Source organism: Lutra lutra, chromosome 11, assembly GCF_902655055.1.
Source record: "Lutra lutra chromosome 11, mLutLut1.2, whole genome shotgun sequence".
Classification (NCBI taxonomy): Eukaryota; Metazoa; Chordata; class Mammalia; order Carnivora; family Mustelidae; genus Lutra; species Lutra lutra.
Genome location: NC_062288.1, coordinates 57,216,962 through 57,242,559, shown reverse-complemented (window position 1 = coordinate 57,242,559; position 25,598 = coordinate 57,216,962). Strand labels below are relative to the sequence as shown.

General features: G+C 45.3%; 1 protein-coding gene across 2 annotated transcripts in view; it reads left to right on the top strand.

Moving 5' to 3' along the window:
• The window catches only part of GSDME (gasdermin E), a 77,398-nt gene that overhangs the window by 38,366 nt on the left and 13,434 nt on the right, over positions 1-25,598 (top strand). For both annotated transcript variants that reach the window (XM_047694579.1, XM_047694578.1), the window contains exons 4-8: positions 8,475-8,646; positions 10,474-10,594; positions 15,452-15,613; positions 17,542-17,669; positions 19,408-19,603. In XM_047694579.1, coding sequence (XP_047550535.1) covers positions 8,475-8,646; positions 10,474-10,594; positions 15,452-15,613; positions 17,542-17,669; positions 19,408-19,603 — 779 coding nt within the window. The remainder of the gene's footprint in view (positions 1-8,474; positions 8,647-10,473; positions 10,595-15,451; positions 15,614-17,541; positions 17,670-19,407; positions 19,604-25,598) is intronic.

Sequence of the window (25,598 nt, the reverse complement as noted above, 5' to 3'; positions counted from 1 at the left end):
TTTATACCTGGGATTTTGTACCTTTTGACCCATTTCACCCATTTTATCCACCCCCTCCAACCCTTAGCCCTCACCTTTGGCAACCACCAGTCTGTTCTCTGTATCTATGAGTTCCACTTTTTGTTTTTCTGATTTCCATGTATGACATCACACTGTGTGTGTCTTTCTAAGTCTGACTTACTTCACTTAGCACAGTATATCCTTAAGGTCCATCCATGTTGTCACTAATGGCAAGATTTAGCTCTTTTTTTAATGGCTGAATAAAGTGCCATTATATGTATCTACCACACTTGATCCTCTTGTTCACTGGTAAACACTTAGGTTGTTTCTAAATCTTGTCTGTTGTAAGTGATGCTATATTGAATGTGGGGGTGGATACAGCTTCTCAAGTAAGTGGTTTTGTTTTCTTTAGATAAATACTCAGAAATGGAATTGCTGGATCCTGTGGTGGTCCTATTTTTAAATTTTTGAGCTATCGTCCTGTGATTTTTTTCATAGTGGCTGCACCAGTTTATATTTCCAGCAACAGTCCATGCAGGTTCTCTTCACATCCTCACCAACACTTGTTATTACTTGTCTTTTTGAAAGTAGCCATTCTCTTAAAAAAAAAAAAAAAAAAAAAAAAAAAAAGAGAAAGAAAGTAGCCATTCTGACAGGTGTCAGGTGGTATCTCACTGGTTTTGGTTTGCATTTCCCTGATGATGGGTGATGTCGAGCACCTTTGCTTATACCCATTGGCCATCAGTATATCTTCTTTTGAAAAATGTCCATTCAGCTGCTCTGCCCGTTTTTTTTTTTTTTTTTTTTAAGATTTTACTTATTTATTTGACAGAGATCATAAGTAGGCAGAGAGGGGGAAGCAGGCCCCCTGCTGAGCAGAGAGCCCGATGCGGGGCTCAATCCCAGGACCCTGGGCTCATGATCTGAGCTGAAGGCAGCGGCTTTAACCCACTGAGCCACACAGGTGCCCTCCTCTGCCCATTTTTAATTGGATTGTTTTTCTGCTCTTGAGTTTTATGAGTTCCTTATATATTTTGGATATTAACTCATTATCAGATCTATGGTTTGTAAATGTCTTCTCCAATTCAGTAGGTTGCCTTTTCATTTCGTTGATAGTTTCCTTTGTTGTGCAGAAGTGTTCTTGTTTGATGTGTTTGTTTTTACTGTTGTTGCTTTTGCTTTTATTTTTGCTTTTGGGGTCAGATTCAAAAAATCATTGCCAAGACCGATGTTAAGGAACTTATCACTTATGGTTTCTTCTACGAGTTTTATGGTTTCAGGTGTAATATTCAAGTCTTTAATCCACTTTGAGTTAATTTTTGTGGATGGTGGAAGATAGTGGTTCAGTTTTGTTCTTTTGCATGTGTTCGTTCAGTTTTCCCAATGCTAATTAGTGAGACAGTACTTTCTCCATTGCATGTTCTTGGCTCCTTTGTCATAAACTGACTCACCATATGTGCATGGGTTTATTTTTGGGCTCTCCATTCTGTTTCAATGATCTATGGGTATGTTCTTATGCCAATACCATACTGTTTTGATTCATAGTTTTGTAATACAGTTTGAAATAAGAGAGTGTGATGACTCTAGCTTTGTTCTTCTTTCTCAAGATTGCTTTGATTGTTCAGGGTCTTTTGTGGTTCCATACAAATTTTAGGATTGTTAGTTCTAGCTCTGTGAAAAATGCCATTGGGCTTTTGAGAGAGAGAGTGCCGAATCCTAACCACTAGACCACCAGGGATGGGCTTTTGATAGGATTACATTGAATCTATAGATTGTTTTGGGTTGTATGGACATTTAATTTAATTAATTTATTTTTTAAAGATTTTATTTATTTATTTGATACAGAGAGAGAGAAATGAGAGCGGGAACACAAGCAGGGGGAGTGGGAGAGGGAGAAGCAGGCCTCCCGTCGAGCGGGGAGCCCGATGCAGGGCTCAATCCCAGGACCCTGGGACCGTGACCTGAGCTGAAGGCAGATGCCCAATGATTGAGCCATCTAGGTTCTCCTCCTATGGACATTTTAACAATATTAGTTATTCCAATCCACGAGCACAGACTATCTTTCCATTTATTTGTGCTTTCATTCTCTTTCATCAGTGCGCAGGTCTTTCATCTCCTTATTAAATTTATTCCTAGGTATTTTATCCTTTTTGCATAATTACAAATGGTATTGTTTTCTTAATTTCTCTTTTGATTATTTGTTACTAATATAAAGAAATGCAACAGATTTTTTTTTAGTATTGCTTTTGTTATCCTGCATTTGTTTATCCTAACAGTTTTTTTGTGGCATGTTTAGGGTTTCATATATGTAATATGTCATATACAAATTGTGTCAGTTTTTCTTTTCTGATTTGGATGTGTTTTATTTTATTTTATTTAAAGATTTTGTTTATGTATTTGAGAGAGAGACAATGTGAGAGAGCATGAGAGGGGAGAAGTTCAGAGGAGAAGCAGGCTCCCCATGGAACTGGGAGCCTGATGTGGGACTCGATCCCAGGACTCGGGGATCGTGACATGAGCCGAAGGCAGTTGCTTAACCAACTGAGCCACCCAGGCGCCCTTGGATGTGTTTTATTTCCTTTTCTTTCTTTTTCAAAATCTTTAAGAGATTTTATTTATTTATTTGAGGGAGACAGACAGAGGTAACAACAGAGATTGCGACAGAGAGCTCAAGTGGGGAGGAGAGGGAGAAACAGGCTCCTGGATGAGCAGGGAGCCTGAAGTGGGACTCAATCCCAGGACCCTGAGACAATGGCTAGACCTGAAGGCAGATGCTTAACCGACTGAGCCACCCAGGTGGCTTATTTCTTTTTTTCCTTTTCTTGTCAAATTGCTCCAGATAGGACTTCCAGTATTATGTTGAATAACAGTGGTGAGAGTGGGCATCTTTGTCTTGTCCTTGATCTTAGAGAAAAACCTTTCACATTTTCATTGTTGAGTATGATGTTAGCTGTGGGCTTGTCATGCATGGCCTTATTATATTGAGGTATGTTCTCTCTATACCTACTTTGTTGAGAGTTTTTATCATAAATGGATGTTGAATTTTCTCCATCTATTGAGATGATCATATGATTTTATTTTATTTTTTATTAATATCATAGAACACACTGATTGATTTGTAGATGTTGAACCAGCCTTGAATCCCTGGAATAAATCCCACTTAGTTATGGTGTGTTCTCCTTTTGATACGTTGTTGCATTTGGCTTACTAATGTTTTGTTGAGGATTTTGTGTCTGTGTTCATCAGAGATATTGGCCTTTAACTCACTTTTTTTTTTTTAAAGATTTTATTTATTTATTTGACAGAGAGAGAGAGATCACAAATAGGCAGAGAGACAGGCAGAGAGAGGAAGGGAAGCAGGCTCCTGCTGAGCAGAGAGCCTGATGCGGGGCTCGATCCCAGGACCCTGAGATCATGACCTGAGCCGAAGGCAGAGACTTTAGCCCACTGAGCCACCTAGGCGCCCCTGTAACTCACTTTTTTTGTGGTCTCCTTATCTGTTTTTTGTATCAGGGTAATGCTGGTCTCATAAAAGGAGTTTGGAAGCATCATCTCCTCTTCTATTTTTTGGAAGCATTTTTTGAGAAGAATTAATTAATTGCTTTTTGGATATTTGGTGGAGTTCACCATGGAAGCTGTCTGGTCCCAGGCTTTCATTTGTTGGGAGGTTTTTAATCACTAGCCTGATCTCCTTACTAGTAATAGGTGTGTTCAGATTTTCTATTTCATGATTTAGTCCTGGTAGGGGAGGGAGATTTATTCCAACCATGCCTTTTAGAATTTATGGGATAAGTTATTTATCCATTGCGTAGGTAGAAAGTACAAGCATAGAGACCAATAAAAGGAGCAGGGTACTCCGTCCTCCAGGAGCTTACAGTTTGTCCAGAGATCTTTTCTAAAGAATAAATTTTATCAAAACATTTTATTTGTGAAAGAGTATGGGGTGTGAGAAAGGGCAGAGGGAGAAGGAGAAGCAGACTCCCCACTCAGCAGAGAGTCCCAATGTGGGGCTTGATCCAGTACCCTGGGATCATGCCCTGAGCTAAAGGTAGACAGTTAACTGACTGAGCCACCCAGGTGCACCTAATAATAAATTCTTTTTGAATAATTGATATGTTCCCATGGTTTAAATGTCAGCAAATCAAAAGAGAAAAATTTAAGCGTCTCCTCCCCTCTCTTCCAGCCATCTAGTTCCCGCTCGAGGGGTAGCTACTGTGAGTAATGTCTTCTGTCTCTTTCTGAAGACATTCTCTTCATGTCGTTCAGTGGCTTTTAACAGGCCCCAGAAGGTGGAGCTCATCAGGACAACCCAAGCAAAATCTTCTAAGGGCACATGACTGCAGCCATCAGGCGATGGGATCAGGGAGGATGGGCAGGCAGAGAGATTCTGAAAAAGATATCCCGGAGGGCTTGAGTATAATCCCCGCTCCAGCCCCAGCCCTGGGTCTCGCCAGACAGGAGAGATATTTACATGCAGGAATGGACATAATAATACAAGATTTCACTAGAGACGAAGGTCACATTCCTGGTACTTCCAGACAGACAGTGCCCTCCCCCAGAGGACCGAGACAGCAACAGTGGGTCTGCCGTGGCTGGGTGGGGCTTTAAGAAAGGTTACTGTCTTCATCCTTTCTGGGCTTCCTGTTCCTCATTTATGAAACCCCTAATCTAGGGTTTTAAGCTTTTTTTTTCCCTTGAGCCCCTGTAGCAGTCTGAAGGAACCCATAGACTTCTTTAAATGCATGCGTGAAACATGCTGGATTATAAATGAAAACAATGACACTGAAATATGGCAGTTTCCCCACGTGGTGGCCCCCGAGTAGTCCCACCGGACAGAGACTCCTGCTCTGAGGAGGGCCACGGCCAGGTTCCGGCTCCCACGGGCTGCTCCGCATCTTGGCACTGCTTGGGGCCTGGTGGTGTTCGCTAGAAGACAGGGGGAAAGATCCCTCTGAGGCGGCTTCACAATGAGTCAAATGAACAATCCCTTTCTCCCCATAATTAGCTTCCCCTCTGTCCACACAGGTCTCTCCTAACCGAAGAGGACTAGGTTTCCAAAAGGGAGGAGCGCTGTTCTGGGAGATAGAATCCCAGCCTGCTGGGGAGAGAGGGGGCAGCAGCTGCCCTCACAGCCGGGCTTCTCTAGCCTGGTGGAGAATTTCGGAGTCAGCCTGCACAGGTCTTACGCTGTGTTACGGTCTCCATCCTGGTCGCCGGAGTCTTAGCCTTGGAGAGGGATGGTGGCCTGCCAAGCTTCTGTTGCTAGAGTGTGACGGGGCCACTGGGCCTCACATGTGCCTGTCTCAGGACTGGCCTGCCAGCAGATGCAGAAGAAAGTTAGGTTCCTGCCGTTGCCCTTTTACCCTCCTCCTTCTGGTGTTGGGCATGGCACCCCTGGAGGGAGGTCGGTGTTTTAAGCAATGGAGTCTTGGGTGGCCTAGGCCACATGTTTTCTTTGCGGATAATTTAACATCGGCTAAGACGACATCAAGGATTTGGTGCGCCTGTGGAAGGTGCTGAGCCGTGCGATGACTCCCAGTGGGCCAGCCTCCCTCCAGACGCCACAGCGCGGCCTTCAGTCGTCCCTCTGCTGGGAGCTCGGGGCTCTGTGCGCCGGGAGCTGCTGTTTCTGGTGTGTGTGTTCATGTGCGCTGCAGTCAGTACCTGAACTGTAATTGAAATGGCCGATTTTCAAAAAGCTATTAGAAGCCAAAATTGCCTTCAGTAGGAGAGCATCAGAAGGGCCAGGTTCACACACGCGTTCTGCCATGTGGATACACGGGCTCCTTCAGAGTCCGTGCCTCCAGGACCCAAACACGGTCTCTTAGGAAGATGTCCATCTGCATATCATTCTTTCCACTACACGGCAAATCCTCCATTTCCTCCGTCTCCTGTGGGTCCTCTCTCTCACACAGAGATGTGTACATTCGTTAAGGCAAAGAGACAAAGAGGGGAAAAACCCACAAGTTTTATCCATCCATTCCAAAATTATACATTGCGCCTTTGGCCCTTGCTAGGTATGAGGCACTGTCCTGAGATAAACCGTAGTCAAGACGCACACAGTCCCTCCTTCCATGGCGTGTATAGCCTAGAAGGAGGAGATGGACAAGATGCAAATAAACAAATGCGCTAGGAAAGTATTGGGTGCCAGTGCTTTCCAGATAAGTGGTCTTAGGATGTGACAGTGTGACTGAGTGGTCACTCTCCACAGGGCAAGCAGGGAATGCCTGCCACCCAGAGGAGTGGACTAGTGTCAGAAGATGTGGGAATCGGGGACATGGCATCAAGGCATGACAGGCATCATGGGCAGGCCCATGCCTGTCAGGTTTAAGGCACAGAGAGAAAGCCGGAAGGTGGAGTTGATGAGAGGCAGGAGCCAGATCACAGGACGTGATGTCCTCATTGAAGGTTTCCAAGCAAGTGAGTGAAAAATTCCCTCCGACCCAATTAAATGACTCATAATTCCCATCAGGTGCACACAGTGGGGTTTACGTGGGGGACCTCAGCAGAGAACAGCAGAAGGTAGCTGGAGCCAGCTGGAGTTTGTGCGGCATTTAACTCGCTGCTCACTGCGTGTCATTTCATCTAGACCCTACAACAGCCCCACGAGGGGAGCATTGTTACTGGCTGTTTATCTGCCAGAAAAGCAAGGTGCAGAGGTGGAGGGATTCACCTGGCCGGAGGGCAGACCTGGGATTCGAAACCCACTGTGCAAGCGCCAAGCCTCTGCTCCCTATACCTTCCTGGAAATGGACCCCTAGACAGCTTTTTTATTATCGTTGTTGATTTATTTTTATTACTTATTTTTTAAAACCCATGACTGATTTATTTATTTAGTAGTCTATACCCAAGTGGGGCTCAAACTCATGACCCCATGGTCAGGAGTCTTATGCTCCTTTGAGCCAGCCGGGTGCCCCATACTACTTGTTTAATAGACGTGAAACATTTGAACACTACTGAGATGGAGTAGTTTTTCATGTGTCTATTTTTAAACTTATAATAAAAACATACAATATAAAATGTCATCTTAACCACTTTCAAGTGTACAGTTCAGTGGCACTAAGTACATTCACACTTTCTTGCAACCGTCACCACCATCTATTTCTAGAACTTTTTTGTCATTATGGATGTGCCTAGTCTAGATATTTTATATAAGTAGAATCATCCAGTATTTGTCCTTTTTGCTGGCTTCTTGGATTTAGGTCTTTAGGGTTGGTTCATGAAGTAGCATACGTAGGAACATTATTCCTTCTTATGGTTGAATAAAGTCCCATCGTGCGTACATATCACATTTTGTCTGTCGATCTGTTGATGGAATTTCCACCTGGGGCAGCTTTTCACACAGAGACAGGACCTTACGTCTACTCACTCCTGTTCTGGGGATGCTTTCTGATTCCTGGCAAATCTGTGTTTGTCCCAGGTTGGGGGTGACCCTCCACTGTGTATGTGGTTAGAGGTGCTGCTGAGTTTAAGGTAACTAGCCTTGGTCTATTGAAAAAACTCAAGGGGGTGGTGTCTGGGTTACTCTATCCCTTGAGCCCCCGACTCTTGATTTTGGCTCATGTCATGATCTCAGGGTCATGAGTTCAAGTCCCACCTGGGGCTGTGGAGTCAGCTTGTCCCTCTCCCTCAGCTCCTTCCCCAGTCACTCTCTCTCTCTCTCTCAAATAAATACTTAAAACACACACACACACACACACACACACACACACACACACACACGAGGAACACTGTGATTGTTCTTGTACCAACACCAGTTCTAATTAGGTTCTCCCACTGTCCGCTCTGTAGACAGAGAGCAGCAGAGAGGTCCACAGGGGTTATTTCTTTGTTTACTTCTAAGCAAAATCATTTCCTGTAGATGGAAATTTAGCTCACCTTCAAAATTCTCCACAGTAGCCACCCAGGAGCCCCAAGTCTCTGCTGGGGGACCCTGGGCAGGCCATGTCTATCTGGCTTTGGTGTCTGCGTCTAAAATGATATTAAACTTCTTCTAAGAGCTCATGTGTCCTTCCCAGACAGAGAGGTGAAGTTCGTTTCTAACTCTGCTCTGGGTTCTTCCTTGCTATTAGTACATTAAGCCCGTGCCTCTCTCCTCTTTGAGAAGCTGCTGGTCAGTGTCCCTTGTAGTAATCCTATATTCCCGTGATGGGATGACAAAGCCGACTCCCGGATGTTGGGCCCAGGGACTGCTGCTGTCCCCACCCCTTAAACCCCCCTCCCCCTCACTGGGGTGCAGCGAGACAGGGGGTGCCCTTCCCTCCCAGCAGCCTTTGTCTGGATGCCTGGAAGTGCTGGGTGGCCTTGGGAAGTGTGATTTATGTCTTCCTGGATGAACTGCTGCCGCTTTCATTGCCAGGAAAGCAACGATGCTGGTGGCTACCTGTTTCCTCAGCTGCAGGACAGGAGAAAAGCCATGCTGCCTCAATGTCCCCTGAGGCACTAGGCTGCTCACGGCCAGTTTTCTCTTTCAGAGCCATAAATCTGAGAAATCCGGTGCTGCAGCAGGTGCTGGAGAGGAAGAGTGAGGTCCTGTGTGTCCTGACCCAGAGGATAGTGACGACGCAGCCGTGTGTGATATCGGAGCACATTCAGATAGAGGAGAAGTGTGGCGGCATGGTGGGGATCCAGACCAAGACGGTGCAGGTGTGTGTGCCGGGGGGCAGGCACGGGCTCCGTGGGCTCAGCAGCCTCTCGGGGCCCAGTCCTTGCGGCCGGGGGCAGGGGCCTCTTCAGGTGGTGTCTTCATTTGCCAGGACTCTCCTGCAGTGAGCTAACAGAAATCCAGCTCAAACCGGCTTAAATGAGAACTAATTTAGGGCTCATGTAACTGAAACATTTGGGGTTGTCTGGCTTCAGTCACTGCTAGGTCGAGATTCAGAATTGCGGAAAACCGCACGCACTGCCTTCCCTGGGGGTAGATCCCCCGCGCAGGTGGGCGTTCTCCCCGTGGTGCGGCTTTCCTCGGGCTTGCTGCCGCCCCAGCGGGAAGTGTGCTCTGGGTTGGCTCTCACTGGACCATCCCTGGTTGTAGCCGTTCCTGAAGCAGACCCAAGGCCAGGGCTCTAGGGCCCTCAGAATGGCCATGCAGGCTTGGTCGGGGGCCTTCTCAAAAGAAAATGGGTCAAAGGGATACTGAATGCACAGGTAACCGCCAGAGCCCCTCAGAGTCAGGGTCTCAGAATGATTACTTTGGGATCAACTGCCTTGAATCCTTTATGGACTGAGTGAGGGAAGGTGAAGAGCAGTATATGTGTCTCTATACACATAAACAGAAGCTTCTGGATTAAAATAGAGACAGTGCTATCAGGCTGACCCCTGAGCCAGTACTGAACTTCTGTGGAACAAGAGGCTACCAATCCCAAACTGTTTCCTCCACAGCTTGCCACGAGCCTGATGTCCTATTCTTAGAGATTTGCTTCCTGGGGTAACTTGGCTTTTGCTAGAGGACCTGGGAAAGTTGTATCTGGAAGGAAATGGAGACAGAGGTCTGGGCTGGAGCTGGACTCTCTGTGGGGCAGTGATGAGGGAGATGCCCGACAGGAGAGAGCTTTGGCCGGCCCTGCCAGGGTTTCTGCCCATGGTGCCCCCCACCCCCCCACAGGCCTGGCACCTGCTGGCAATCAGGAGGCTGCCTGTCCTCACACCAACCAGGATCAAGTTGCTAAATGGAGTCTCTGATCTCCAGTGTTGAGGCAACGATCTCCCTAGGCCATCATGGGAAGGGGTCATATTTTTGTTTGTTTGTTTGTTTTTTTAAGATTTTATTTATTTATTTGACAGAGATCACAAGTAGGCAGAGAGGCAGGCAGAGAGAGAGGAGGAAGCAGGCTCCCCGCCAGGCAGAGAGCCCGATGTGGGGCTCGATCCCAGGACCCTGGGACCACGACCTGAGCCGAAGGGAAGGGGTCATATTTGTAACAGTGTTGGGAGGAGAGAGCTGTAGTGCCTGACTGCTTGGCATTTCCTGGCCATCCCCCTCTCATCCTTTCCTCTCCTCCCTCCTGCCCCCACTCTGGGTTTGTCGAACAGCACAGTGTGCTGTCCACCGAGTCTGGAATGATGCCCTTTTGGGGGCTTCTTGCTCTTAACAAGGTTCTTCCAGTCAGACTTTGACATTGGATTTTCATCATTGCCTGGGGTGTTAAAGTGGTTACCCTAATCCTGTGTGAGGCAAATGAGGAGTTATCTTGTTTATCTTCTTTATTCAGTACTAGAGACCTGGCCTCACTGTCTCCCACACTCTGAAATCCCACTTTTGCGTCCCCACAAAAGTTTGCTCGTTTACTTCCCAGTATGTGCCCTACATCACGAAGCCCACAGGGATAAAATCCTTACCTCTGCTGGCCGGCTTTTGTTTTTGCTGAATGCCTCTCATGCTCAAGGCCACAGCCGGGGGTGGGGGGTGGCGTGAGAGAAACGTGGGGTGGGGGCTCTGAGCACACAGGTGGCAGCGTGCGCTCTCACTCACAGGTGTCTGCAAAGGAGGACGGGAACATCACCAAGGACACCAATGTGGTGCTGGAGATCCCGGCTCCCACCGCCATCGCCTATAGCGTCATCGAGCTGTACGTGAAACCGGATGGCCAGTTCGGTGAGTGCCGCCTCCGGCTCTGGGCAGGAGAGGAAAGAGATGGGAAGTGTGGGGGTGTCCTGGGACAAGTGAGGAAGGTGGGCTGCTTCGGGAGGACATTGGTGTGGGCGAGCTTTTACCCTCACAGCACAGGGTCAGCAGCGTGGCCTCTGCCATCAGACTGGGTATCAGCCCTGGAGCCATGGTGCCTTTTTAGTGAGGCCTCAGGCAAGTTGCGGATGTCGCTGAGCCTTCACTCCCCATCTCTGGAAGTGGAGAGGTGTTCCCTGGCAGGGCTGAGGTGGGGATTCCGTGGGAGGAGCCCATGAAGTGCCCGGTGTGGTGAACGTTTAGTAAGTACTCTGTCTCACCTCTTAATCGTACCATCAGCAGCAGCAGCATCTCACCTTCCTTCACCCCCAGTATGAAACCAAAAACGTGGCACGTGACCTTGCTCTGCTGATCACCAGTGTTCAAAGCCAGGAGATCCTGGTTGTTGCATGATTTGAAGAAAACAAGAGCTTTAGCTTCGCGCTCATGTCTGCTGATCTTGGACTCGGGGTGGCCCCTCCCTCATCCCTCCCTCATGCTGGTCCTGGGAAGAGGTTGTGTGGAGCCTGAAAACTGACCCCTTCAGGGGGCCGTGAATGCATAAATGTAATACAATGATTGACTTTTTCGGGTATAATAGTGTCATGGTTATGTTTATAAAAAAGAGTCTTCGTTTTTAGAGATTTGTACTGAAGTCTTCACGGGTGAAATGGTAACACGTCTGTGGTTGGCTTCGGAGATAATTTGGGCAGAGCGTAGGCTGTGTGTGCGTGGGGTCCAGAGTGGTAAAGAGGAATCATCGAAGCGGGCCAGTGGGTATGTGGAGGTTCGTTTGACTCCATTCTTGTGCCATTTCACCTTTCCCATAAGGAGAATGTGTTAAAAGGGGTGCCATAGTAGACCATGCGCATATCTACTGGGGTCTCCTGCTCCCCCCGCCCCACTTTGTTCTCCGTAAGGTTAGGGAGGAGGAAGTTGTCCGAGAGTCAGCCTTTTGTGTGCACTTGGCCCACACGAGGTCACCATGCCATGGAGCCACAACTGCAGGCACTTAGAACGTGGACCGTCCCCATGGGATAGTCACGAGCTCCTGGGTGCGCGAGCCGCCACAGGAGACACACGTGAGGCATGGGCTGCAGTGGCAGGGACTCCTCTCTTTTCACACATGGAGCGGCCTGTGTTTCAGGGAGGTGACAAAGAGTGAGGGTGTCAGTTTGAAGAAGCCGGGCTGGAGAGGTTGGTCAGGACACATGAAATGCCAGGAAGACCAAGAATTAGGCCATTGTTCCAAATCTGTTTCGTTGGCATTTTTATTACTTTTTCTGTCTCTTTGGAAGACTTCTGTCTACTAAACAAACTGCATCATTAGGAGGATTCTTTTGTCCCTGCTTCTGTTATCAGCACGTTACCACACGCATGCACATAGCTCCAGACTAAGATGTAATCCAGGCCTGGTTACCTGTCCAGACGGGCTGGCACGGTTATAAGCCTCTTGAAAGCTCGGCTTGTACCTGGGGCTGCCCTGTGTGCTTCTGAGGACCTTCAGCAGCTGGGAATCAGGCTGGGGCTGCCACTCCAGGCTGTGGTCCCAGCATGGGACCCCCTCCTGTTTCTCCGAGGAGGTGGCAGCATCCTGCTCTGCTTGCAGCCCTGTTGGGGCACCTGTCACTCCTATGGGGAGCCTCTCTCCTATCAGACAGGGTTGGGAAGCCCGCCTTGTCTGGCTGTGGCTCTCCTGTTTGCATCTCAATTTCAAACCTTTTATCTTGACTGGCTTCTGCTGTCTTTGACAATAGCCTCCCCTTTTGCTGTGGAGAAGTGGAGAAGAGGTGCTTGGGGTGGGGCGGGGTAGGTGGGAGGGGGGACGGGAATTCTGGAGGTTATTTTGGCTCCCTTCTCACGCCCTGGCCTTGGAAGCCCCGCTCCATCGCTCTTTCCCTCTGCTGACTGTTAGGCCTGTGCAGCCTGGTGGCCGGGCTGGCATCGCATATGACTCACTGCTGATTTTTAAGCAGTTCTGCTTTTCCCCCATTTTCCCATCTGTGTTTCTGTTGCTCTTGCAACAGAATATTCTGATCTGCCTTCATAAGCATAGACCTGCAGGGGCCAGAAGGGCCCTTAAGAGGCTGTCTAAGGTCTCCTCCCACCTCCTGGGAGGGAGTACACTTGACAAGGTTGCTGAGGCTGACTCCCTGTGTCTCTTGGGAGAGGCACCTGTGCGGTCTGTCTTCACCAAGACTCCCTCAGCCATGTACCCTTCCTTCACTAACAGCTCCCTCATATGCCAATCAGAAACATCCTTTCATGGTCTTGAACTTTAGCCTTGTGCTTTGTATAATCAGGCATCGTACCCATGTCCTTTCAGCATGTCCTTCTGACTGGATACCCCGTAGACAGGAGCCTGTGCTCCCCTCCCTGCCTGGGTCTGTGCACTGCTCGGCTGGTCCACGGGCCCTGACAGCATCTCCCTACTGGGTCCCGCCGCCCACTCTTACCTGGCTCCCCTGCTTCTCTGAATCCTTCCCCATCTGTCCCATCCGAGCAGTATAGCTAATGTGAGCGTTTAAAAGTAAAACTTTGTGGTCATTTCACACACCTCCTTAAACACCCATCTGAGGCTCCCTTCGTCACAAGAGAAAGCCTGCACTTCAGGTGTCTTGTGACCCAGCCCCGGTATTTGTCCGGCCCTCCTCCTAACCTGCTCTGCTGGTGCCGTCTGGCCAGTTAAGCCCGTCTGGGAACACTCCTCTCGCTCTTTTCCTGGAGTTCCATGACTGCTTGCATGCCGCCTCTTTGCCTAACTCCTACCGAAACATTAGGGAGTTCCTTAGACACTGCTTCATCCAAGGAACCTTTTCTAGTTCTCTCTCTGGCTTCAGGGACCTGTCTGTCTCCTCCCCCACCACCTGTTACCTCTGTCCCCACTCAAGATATACTTCTTTTTTTTTTTTTTTTTAAGGATTTTTATTTATTTATTTGACAGAGAGATCACAAGTAGGCAGAGAGGCAGGCAGAGAGAGAGGAGGAAGCAGGCTCCCTGCCGAGCAGAGAGCCCAATGCGGGGCTCGATCCCAGGACTCTGAGATCATGACCTGAGCTGAAGGCAGCGGCTTAACCCACTGAGCCACCCAGGTGCCCCTCAAGATATACTTCTTGTCGAGGCCTGGACTGTATCCCTTTGTAGCACTGGCTCCCAGCACAGTACCCAACACTGAAAAGAATGAGGGAGTTGGGGGGCGCCTGGGTGGCTCAGTGGGTTAAAGCCTCTGCCTTCGGCTCAGGTCATGATCCCAGGGTCCTGGGATCGAGCCCCACATCGGGCTCTCTGCTCAGCGGGGAGCCTGCTTCCTCCTCTCTCTCTGACTACTTGTGATCTCAGTCAAATAAATAAATAAATAAATCTTAAAAAAAAAAAAAAAACCAATGAGGGAATTGGTAGTGTTTCTGGGGGCCCATGCATGTGTACGGGCAAGAGTGGTGCTGGTGCCAGAGAGTCTGGAAATAGCAGTCGGCGGCCCTGGCGGCTCCTGGCAGCATCTGAGACGATATAAACAGTCATAGTGGCTGTCCTGGGGGAACTACTTTATTACCTGAGGGCTGGTTCACATTCATCTTTCTCAGAGCCTGGTGCAAAGGGCCAAGTGAGCCAGGCTGCTCTGGATGCCCGGTGAGTGTGGGTCATGATGAGTGAATGATTGTTTCCGTCTTTAGACAGCTGTTTGATCTTCTATGTCATTTGTGGCCATAAGCAACTAAAAATATGTGCTAATCCTCATGCCTTCCACATTTTTATTCCATAGCCTGTGCTTAAGTACACAAGTTATTAATTAAAAGCGTAAAAAGAGCCCTAATTCACAAGTTCACTTACTGTTTTGGCTTATTAAGGATGTAATTATTACATAATAACTATTAACATAGTTGAGTTCTTAAATATGTAAATATGTAAGCAAATATTTATTTAAAAAAACCTTTTATTGTAGAAAATGTCACACATCTTCCAAAAGCAGAGATAATAATATGAACTCCCCTGTATTTGCCATCCAGCTTTAATAACTAGGGTGATTCATGTCTCATCTGTAACTTTACCACCTCACTCCACCCCACTCAATTATTTCAAAACAAATCATAGGCATTATATTGTCCTGTCTTTAAATATTTCAGTGTATCCAAAGGTAAGGCTGTTTTAAGACTAGTTTTGCCTTCATATAGATTCATGGAGAATGTATTCATTTGTGTCTTTTTTTCACTCAACATGTTTGTAACATTCATTCATACAATTGTGGAAGTCAAAAGTTCATTTTTTTTATTGTGTATTATTTACTAATGAGTAAAAGTTGACTTGAAAAATACAACCACATACCACTTATATACTTATATTAACAACAATACTTTATTACCAGTTCAGTCAAGTCAAATTTATTAATCAGATTTAATTTTTTTGTTACATATATGGTGAGTTGTGTAAGATCTTTTGTTAAAAAGAAAACCACAGGCCCCAAATGGTGTCCCTTTAAAATTTACTTAGTTGAATTTTTATTTAATGGTTTGTTCAAGTCGGGCTAAGAAAGTACTTCTGATGTCTGAAGGATTGCTTCCTTCCTCCTCAGAGAGGACACACTGGACAGCTTTGAGAACAATGATTTCTCCTGTAACTGTGGGAAGGGGCTGAGATTTCATCTAATAGCATAACGTGTAGGAAGTGGGTTTTGGGGTCAGAGTGCATATGTTCCCCTGCCCCCACTTCCCCTTAGGTAAAGCTGGGCCTGAGGTGTGCCAGCAAGGCCCAGCTGACCCTGTGCCTGCTTGTCCTTTTCTCCCATATTACAGAATTCTGCCTCATACAAGGGAAACACGGTGGCTTTGAGCTTGAGAGAAGTGGCTCGGTCTTCATGGACCCTCTGCCCTTTCAAGAGTTTGCATTTGGGGACATGCCAGATGCTGCTCAAGGACCATCTGCCCTGGATTGGCCGTTGAGTGTTTTAAAACAAGGTATTACCAGCAGAGTGGGGTGTGCTGAGCTGATGGCTACTTGTACTGCAAGCGGTGACAGGGCCTTTGTGAGCAAGGACTCCTTAGAGACTTACTGGAGAACAGAGAGGATAGTACCTCCAGGTCAGACCCAGTCCACTCAGCAGGGTGCACCTCAGGGGGATCGTAGGCATCCTCAGGTCTTAGGTGCCGTGTTTTGAGGAAGGGGTAGAAGATGGAGGACTGAGAGGGCATTTTCATTCATTTTAACCAAAGTAGCCTTGCTATTAAAAATAGCTCGTCAGCAACAGAGAGAACCCCACATTTGCACCTGTTTCGTTATTTTCCAGCCTTCACTGCCAGCACAGGCAAGGTTGTCGGCATTGCGCAATGCTCTCCTGGGGGCTCTTTCTGCACATGGCCTGAGCCCTGCGGTGCCTTGGCATCTGGGGTGTCGGGGGGAGGGGGCGGGCACCTGCCACTCACCTGCTGTAGCTTTTACTCCTCTAGCGTGCTGTGTTTTAAAAAGTTGGCTTTTCTTGTGGTGGTATGGGCAAGGGGGTAGTGCAGGATATGGCAGAAGAGGAAATGGGCAGGAAAAAGGTGAAACAAATAATCAGGAAAGAGCTTGGCAAAAAGAGCCAGGAGCAGCTCAGAATATAGTCTGGCTGGGAGGGTAAGAAGATTCTTACCTGTGGGGCTTCGGTGAGTCCCAAACCACCGTTTCTATTAGCAGAAGTGCCAGTGTTGGAAGACATGGCAAGGAAGGCCGTCTTAAGATGCAGCGTCCCCCCATTTTATGCAGGGCTGCAGGCCCCTCCTCTGCTTCCTTGAGGCTGATGATTGGGTCCGACTCCCAGCTGCTGCTTCAGCACTGCCATGGGCTAGAACACAGCAGAGTGGCCCTGCAGCCGTGAACTGTGCTCCAGGGAAGTGACGAGACCGTTTTGTGGGCTGCAGCTTCCTTATAATTTCCTTTCCCACCATCCACCCCTGTCAGCTGGCCATTCTAGTCAGCCTGGGATGAAGTGGGATGGCTGGGCCTGTGAAGCAGGGGTAGGATGGAAGGCAGCCTGGCCTTTGTGCTCTCAGACCCCAGCCCAACCCAGAAAGCTCTCATCTCTAGGCTGGGGTGGCAAAGACACAGCTGTGTTCATAGGGAAGTTTTTGAATATATCAGGGAATGATGGGACCTTTTCTGTCCATGGGGCTGACAGCTGTGTGCTGGAATTTGCCATGAGCAGAGGTATGAGTATGCATCCCTGCATATAAAAGCTGTGGTTTATCAAATCTTGCTTGTAAAGCCCCGCTGGGCTTAATTTACTAGAAGTGTTTCAGTGTCTTAAAAAAAAAAAAAAAAAAAAAAAAAAGCTTTTAAGGAGAGCGCCTTAAGCATCCTGCAGATCCTGTGTGCCTGTGTGCCTGTTCCCCAGGATGGGTGAAGAATAAGGAGTGGGAAAGGTGAAATGGCTGTGCCATGAAAACAGGGTGCCAGAGTTGGAGAAGCAAGCATTAAATATTAAAGGATGAAATCTGCATGTTATTAGAAGAAAGGACAAGGAAAATAATGGCTTTGGATTTGCTTGGCTGTGAAGCCCTATAAAAGTACTGAAGGTTAGTAATTCCACCTTGATAACCTGCTTCTATAGAGATCATGCTAAAGAGGAGTCTAAATAATTGATCAGACTTTTCTAGAAAATAGACTTAAAGTTTAGGGAGGGAAGAGGGAAGTCTGAAGCAAATCTGGGTGGCCCTCTCTTTTCTGTCTCTTTCTGTCCCCCTCCTTCTGGTTATTGAGAACACGCAGGGCGGTAGCTAGCTCGAGGTCCCGCTCAAGTTGCATGACTGGCCCCGCTCCTGGAAGTGTCTATGAGAACTGAGGACAGTGACTACAGAAAGCCTGCTGTCCCTTGTTCCATCATGAGGCCGGGTGCTCTCTGTTTTCACAGCCACTTTGCTCGTGGAGCGGAACTTCCGTCCCTTTGCAGAGCTGCCGGCACAGCAGCAGTCGGCGCTGAGCCTCGTCCTCCAGGCCATCCTGTCTGATGAAGAGCTACTCAGGGCCCTGGAGCAAGTGGTAAGACCAGGGAGCTCGCAGGCTAGCGTTCCACCTGGGGTTGCAGAAGTGGACAGACTAGATCTCTTGGGATAAAGCCGTGAGCTGGGATAAGATTGTATATGAAATGTCCCCACCTCCTTTAAACCTTAAGCTTTTTTTTTTTCTTACTCTCAGGTCCTTAGTGTTCTAACTGAAAAAAGGTGCCTGAAGTAAGGAATCAAAGGGTAGATTGTTTCCCTAAGGGCTGTTGTAACAAGTTACTACAAACTCTGTGGCTTGGAACCACAGAAATTTATTCTGTTAGATTTGGGTCTGGAGGCCAGAAGTCTGGAGCTGGGATGTCAGCAGGGCCTTTCTTCACCCACAGGCTCAGGTGGAAAACACTACCTTGCCTCTTCCAGCTTTGGTGGCCCTTGATGCTCTCTGGCTTGTGGCCACACTGCTCCATGTCTCCCCATGCCTCCATCCTGTGTCCGTGTCCTCCCCTTTTCCATTAAAGGACACTCACCATTGTATATGGGGCCCACTCCAGTCCAGGAGCATCTCATGTTGAGATCCTTACCTTCATTATATCTTCAAAAACTCTTTCTCTTATTCCAAATAAGGTCATACTCTGGAGTTCTAGGTAAACCTATGTTTGAGGGGCCTCGATTCAACCCCACTACAAGGGGGCTGTGTGGTAGAGTCCAATAAGTCAACCTACTCTACTTACAATAGATTAAAAAGCAGGCCTTTGTAGTTTTCTGTTTTGTAGCAGAAGGATTTTCTGGAGAGGTTGAGTTCCTTAACTATGAGTTGTACAAGTGGTAAAGGACCCACCAGCTGCCAACCTGCCAGACTTTGTGCTCCTTTGTTAAGAAGGCTGGGGCACTATTAAGATGACTTACAGTTTTTGTTTTGTTTTGTTATTCTATTATTCAGAGTTTTTGAACTCTGATTCAATGCTTAATGGTTTCCAGGGAAGCATTCATGCTATTTTTCCTTCTTGCAACTGGATTGTGGCAAAAGAGCTTAGCTACCAGTGATGGAACCTGCAGTTGTAGAAACAGTCCAGCCGTCCAGGAGATCTGGGTGTTCTGGAGGATCTGGAGCTCGCAGGAGGGTGTGCTAGCCTGAGAACACAGATGTTTCAAAAAGCCCACCGACTTATACTTCCTAACATAGCTCCTTCCAAGAGGGAAATGTCAGACTAGTACCCTTTGGAAAGAACATCAACTGCCCTGTCAGGGGTGGGAGCAAGCTGCCCAGGTGGGGCCGGTGGGCTTTTCTATGAATGCATCTGATGTGGAGGTTTCGATGGAAGCGAGCTTGCTAGGTGGTGCTGAGCTGGCTGAGGTGGCCCTCCCTGGCACAGCCACCCACCTCCCAGTGTCCCAGTGTGGATGGCTGATGCTGCCTTGGGCCCGGCTGGGAATGTGGTTGGTGTGCCAAGTTTAAAGCTGGAGAACCATGATGGGACAATGCTTTTATGTACCCCTCCTTAGTTCTGCATGTAGTCACCTGTTCCTGACAGAACCTGCCTTGTCCTGAAAGGTTCTATCCATAGTTCCTGCATCCCTCCTCCCCTCTCTGTGAAAGAATAATACTGGGCAAGCCTGTTTACTTATGGGAGATTAGTGATTTCAAAACAGAAAAGAATACAGTGTTTTCTTTACTTGGGAGATAGTGGAAGGGTAAGCAGCGGCTTGTCATGGGGCAGAGGCTCAGCTTGGCCTCTGGCTTTACTAGATCTTTCTCTTTTCTCTTCCCCCTGCAGTGTGAGGATGTGGTCAGTGGCCTGTCGTCCCCACTGGCAACACTGGGGGAGCTGAAGCCCCCACAGCAGAAGGACCTCACAGCTTTCCTATGCTTGGTGGGGTGCAGAATGCAGGGCGGGTGTCCAGGCCTGGAGGATGCAGTCAGCAACCAGAAGCTCTTTTCTACAGCCTACTTCTTGGTCAGTGCACTAGCAGGTATGGAAAAAGAAAGAAATGCTGCTGTTGCTTTGAAATCGCTTTGCTTACTGTTATGGAAGATTTGGTACATGCTGTTCCCGCCCTTTCAGCAGTACAGGGACGGTAAGTGGCAAGCTGAGGAAGCTTTTATGACTGTTGTGAGAAACCATAGACTTGTGTGACACCAGTCTCCTCTCATGTCTCTCTCCTCCTCCGGGGAGAGCTGTCTATGGGCACACATCCTCAGCAACACAGGAAGGCATCTCCTCAAACATAGCCTGTGGTTCACTCTTGGGCTTTGACACTGCTGCGTGGCCGTGGCTTTCATCTGGCACCTGCTCTCCCCGCTAGTGTTTTGGTACTTCTGATCCTCTTTGCAAACTTGTTGGCCACTTTGTGGGCATTTGGGCAGGGAGAGTGTGGAGAGCATCCTGATACACTAGGATGCTGGGCCCAGTAGCAACACAACCCTCTACCCTGATCTTGAGTTGGCTCTCCTAGGGGCACGGCCATGGAGTTATCACCTAGTAGTGGACCCTGCCCTGCCACTCCTCTACCACTGCCATCCAGGATTCCCCATGCCAGAGGGGTTGGGAGATCAGAAGGTAGCCATTCTGTGTGGGCTTTCCGTTCCTTCAAGGAAAGGCAAGACCTGCCTGGCCCATCAGCCTTGATCCTTGTCTTCACAACTTTCCTTCCTGGTGATATTTTTTGAGGTATTGAGTTCAGGACACATTTATGGTTCCTCCCCAGTGCCACAGAAGAACAAAGGGCAAGGAGATCTTCAGTTTTACAAAATAAGTCAGAGAGGATCCCGCTCTCAGGTTTATATGCTCCTTCTCTAAGTCATGGATAAAAGTTTTGGCTGGGACAGGACATAAGATAGAGGCCTGTGGAACATCACCAGAGAGCTTTTGCCCCTGAAGTTAACGTCAGTGTTGTACTAGAGTTTTTAAATGTAGTCATTCTATCAGGGGCTAATCTACTGGCCAGAGTGTTCCAGCATGTGGAGGGCATTTTCTTCACATACCCTATTACTTATTGAAATATTTCTATCAATAGGCTAGTTCAGTGATATGAAATACGCAGCATGTATCTGACATCAGGAATGCATCGCACTGAAACCTTGCACACAGGGAGCCGCTGGGAGTTGACTCATAACATGAGACTTACTTGCTGTTCCGGGGGTAGTGGAATCTTTAAGTGCAGCTGAACCCACCATGCCCTCTTGCATCTCTCTGAACTGTTTTCTCATTTACATGTCAGTCACTGTGGAGGTCAGATCAGCTCTTTCATTGTAAAGCCCTTCCATTAGTGTTCCTCCTAATCCTCGGCCCTTCTGAGTTGCCCTTTTCTTCTTATGAAAACAGTCTTCTCTCTTTAGAACCTGGGGAAAATGCTGGAACGGAAAATAGCCTCTCCTTGAGTCCTATCTGCAGCTTTCTGAATAACACCAGTTACCAGCTTCACCGTGCCTAACTTTTAAAAATTGAGATAAAACTTACATCATATTAGTTTAAGGTGTACTATGATTCCATATTTGTATACATTGTAAAATGATCACAATATGTCTAGTTAATATCCATCACCATACATAGTTATACATTTTTCTTACAGAATTTTTAACATTCTTAGCAACTTTCAAATACACAGTATAGTGTTGTAACTATAGACATCGTGTTGTACATTAAATGCTCATGATTTACTAATGTGGCTGCACTAATTTACCTTCCTACCAACAGTGCACAAGGATTCCCTTTTCTCCATATCCTCACCAACACTTGTTATTTCTTGTCTTTTTGAAGCATAGCCATTCTAACAGGTGTGAGGTAGTATCTCACTGCGATTCTGATCTGCATTTCTCTGATGATTAGTACCATTAAGTGCCTTTTCATGCAGATCCTCTGCTCATTTCAATCAAATGGTTTGGATTTTTTTGTTTCATTTTATTTTGCTATTGAGTTACATGAGCCCTTTTATATTTTGGACATTAACACCTTCTCAGAATTATCTTTGTAAATATTTTTTTCCCATTCAATAGGTTGCCATTTAATTTTTTGATTTCCTTTGCTGTGTAGAAGTTCTTTGGTTTGATGTAGTCCTACTTAATTCTGGTTTTGTTACCTTTGGTCTTAGTGATGATTTTTTGGATCTGACACCAAACGCAGTCTCAAGGAGCTTATTACCTTTGTTGTTTCCTTCTAGGATTTTTATGGTTTCAGGGCTTATGTTCAAATCCTTGATCCATTTAATTTTTTTGTATTTTTGTGTATATTTTTGTGTATAATTTTTGTGTATAATAATGATTGTTTCTCTTTTTATGGCTTTGGATATGGCTGTTCAGTTTTCCCAATGCCACTTACTGAAGAGATTATCTTCTCCCCGTTGTATATTTCTGGCTCCCTGTTGTAAATTAATGGCCCAGATGGGTTTAATTTCTGGGCTCTCTATTCTATTCCATTGATCTATAGTCTGTTTTTATGCCAGTATCATACTGTTTCATTAGTATAGCTTTGTAATATAGTTTGAAATAAGACTATGTGATGCTGCCAGCTTTGATCTTCTTTCTCAAGATTGCCTTGGTTATTTGGGGTCTTTTGTGGTTCCATACATGTTTTAGAATTCCATACATGTTTTTCTATTTCTGTGAAAAATGCCATTGGAATTTTGATAAAGATTGCATCCAAACTGTACATTGCTTTGGGTAGTATGGACCTGTTAATATTACATTCATATTCTTCCAATTCACAAGCACAGACTATTTTTCCATTTATTTATGTCTTCTTCAATTTCTTTCATCATTGTCCTGTAGTTTTCAGTGTAGAGGTCTTTCGTCTCCTTGATTAAATTTATTCCTAATTATTTTATTCTTTTAGATGTAATTACAAATGGAATTTTCTTAATTTCTTTTCTGATTATTTATTAGAATATAGAAACATAACAGAGTTTTGTATATTGATTTGTATTCTGTAACTTGTCTAAATTTATTCTAATAGTTTTTCTGGTGAAGTCTTTATTTTCTATGTATAGTACCATGTCATCTGTAAATAGTGACTGTCTTACTTCTTTCATTCCAGTTTTGATGTGTTTTAGTTCCTCTTCTAGCCTAATTGCTCTGGGTAGGATTTCTAATACAATATTGAATAAAAGTGGTGAGAGTGGGCATCCTTGTCTTGTTTCTGATCTTAGAGGAAAAGCTTTCTGTTTTTCACCATTAATGATGCTAGCTGTGGGCTTGTCATATATAGCCTTTTCACATTGAGGTGCATGACCCCTATCCTTTATTGACAAGTTTTTTTGTTTATCATCATAAATGGATGTTGAATTTTGTTAAACGCCTTTTCTGCATCTATTAAGATGATCATGATTCTGATCCTTCATTTTGTTACTGTGGTGGATCATGTGATTGATTTGTGGAAGTTCAGCTATCCTTGCATTCCTGGAACTAATCCCATTTGATCATGGTGAATGAGCATTTTAATGTACTGTTAAAGTCAGTTTGTGAATATTTTGTTGAGGACTTTTGCATCTGTGTTCATCAGGAATATTGGTCTGTCAATTTTCTTGTGGCTTCCTTGTCTAGTTTTGTTGTCATGGTAATACTGGCCTTGAAAAAGGAGATTCCAAGAGTTTGAGAAGGATTCGCATTAGATTTTCTTTAGATTTTATTTTTATTTAAGTAAGCTTTATGTCCAGTGTGAGACTTGAACACATGACCCTGAGATCAAGAGTCACATGCTCACCAACTGAGCCAGCCAGGTGCCCCAGTAATTTTTTTCTTTTCTTTCCTTTTTTGGTGGGCAGCAAAGCAAGGTTTATTGAGTGACTTACTGAGTGGCAGCAAAGTAATAGTATAATGCTCCCAAGGAGGGAGGGGACCTGAAGGTATTGCCCTAATTTTTCTTTAAATATTTCATAGAATTGCCCATGAAGCCATCTGGTCCTGGATTTTTGTTTGTTAGGAGGTTTTTCGTTACTGATTCAGTTTTTTTATTTCTTCCTGATTTTGTCTTGGTTGTATGTTTGTATGAATTCGTCCATTTCTTCTAGCATGTCCAGTTTGTTGGTGTGTAGATGTTCATAGTAATTTCTCAAGATCCTTTTATGTCTGTGTTATCAGTTGTAATTTCTCTTTCATTTCTGATTATATTTACTTGAGTCTTCTATTTCTTGGTGAGTATAGCTAAAGGTTTATCAATTTTATCTTTTCAAAGAACCAGCTCCTAATCGTATTGGTCTTTCTAGTCTCTATTTCATTTATTTCCACTATGATCTTTTGTTATTTCCTTCTACTAAGTTTGGGCTAAGTTTATTATTCCCTTCCTAGTTCTTTCAGGTATAAAGTTAGATGTATATTTGAGATTTTTCTTGTTTCTTAAGGGAAATTATTGCCATGAACTTCCCTCTTGAATTGCCTTTACTGCATCTAATGAGTTTCAGTATATTTCCATTTTCATTTGTCTCTAGGTATCTTTTGAATTCTCCTTTGATTTCTAATTTCACCCATTGGTCATTGAGTAGCATTTTTGATGTCTATATATTTGTGACTTTTCCAGTTTCTTCCGTTAATTGGTTTTAGTTTTATACCGCTGAAATCACATTGAGCATCTTTTCCAATCACAGTCTTCTTAAATTTATTAAGACTTGTTTTGTGGCATAACATGTGATCTAACCGAGGGAATATTCTATATATATCTGTTAAGTCCATCTTAATGTGTTAAGGCTGAGCTTTCCCTGATGATAATTTGTCTGGATGATCTCTCTCTGATAAGTGGGGTATGATGTCCCTACTATTATTATATTGCTGTGTATTTCTCTCTTCTTCAGGTCTGTTAATGTTTATATATTTAGGTGCTCCTGTGTTGGGTGCATAAATGTGTTATATTTTCTTGTTATATTGACCCATTTCTCATTATATAATGTACTTCTTTGTCTTATTACAGTCTTTGTTTTAAGGTCTATTTTGTTTAAATTTAGCTATGTCCCCTTTCTTTTGGTTTCCATTTAGATGGAATACCTTTTACCAACTTTCAGTCCTGTCTTGACATCCTAAGTGAGTCTCTTGTAGGCAGCATATAGATGGATCTTTAAATATTTTTCCTATTTAGCCACTCTATGTCTTTTGACTGGAGAATTTATATTTAAACTAGTTAATAATAGGTATGTACTTATTGCTATTAAAAATTATTTTGTGGCTGTTTTGTAGTTTTTTGTTCCTTCTCTTGCTCTCTTCTTTTGATGATCTTCTATTGTTGTATGCTTAGATTCTGTTCTCTGTGTATCTACTATAGGTTGTTGCTTTGCAGTTACCATGGACGCTTATATATAAAAACTTATTTTTATAAGTAATTTAAAAAAATTTTATTTATTTGAGAGCGAGTGAGCAAGCACGAGCTGAGGGGAGGGCAAAGGAAGAGAGAGGGAGAATCAGATTGCCCACTGAGCAGGGAGCACAAGGTGGGGTTCGATCCCAGAACCCTGGGATCATGACCTGAGCCAAAGGCAGATGCTTAAACAACTAAGCAACCCAGGCACCCCTATACCCCTATAATAGTCTATTTTAAGTTGGTAACAACTAAAGTTTGAATGCATTCTAAAGCCCTACAGTCTTACTACCTCCTCCACCACATTTTAAGATTTTGATATCACAATTTATACCTTTATCACTTATGTATGCCTTAACAAATTATTGTATAGTATTTTTACTACTATTTAGAATTACACATTTTTTCTTTTATTAACTTTAAAATTTTAATTCCAGTATAGTTAACATACAGCATTTCAGGTATCCTATATAGGGATCCAACAATTCTATATATATTACTTAGTGCTCATCATGACAAGTGTATTATTTAATACCCATCATCTATTTCACCCATCCCCCCATCCACCTCCCCTCTGGTAACCATCAGTTTGTTCTCTATGTTGAGAGTCTGTTTCTTGTGGTTTTTTTTTGTTGTTGTTCATTTGTTTTGTTTCTTAAATTCCACATAAGTGAAATTATATGGTATTT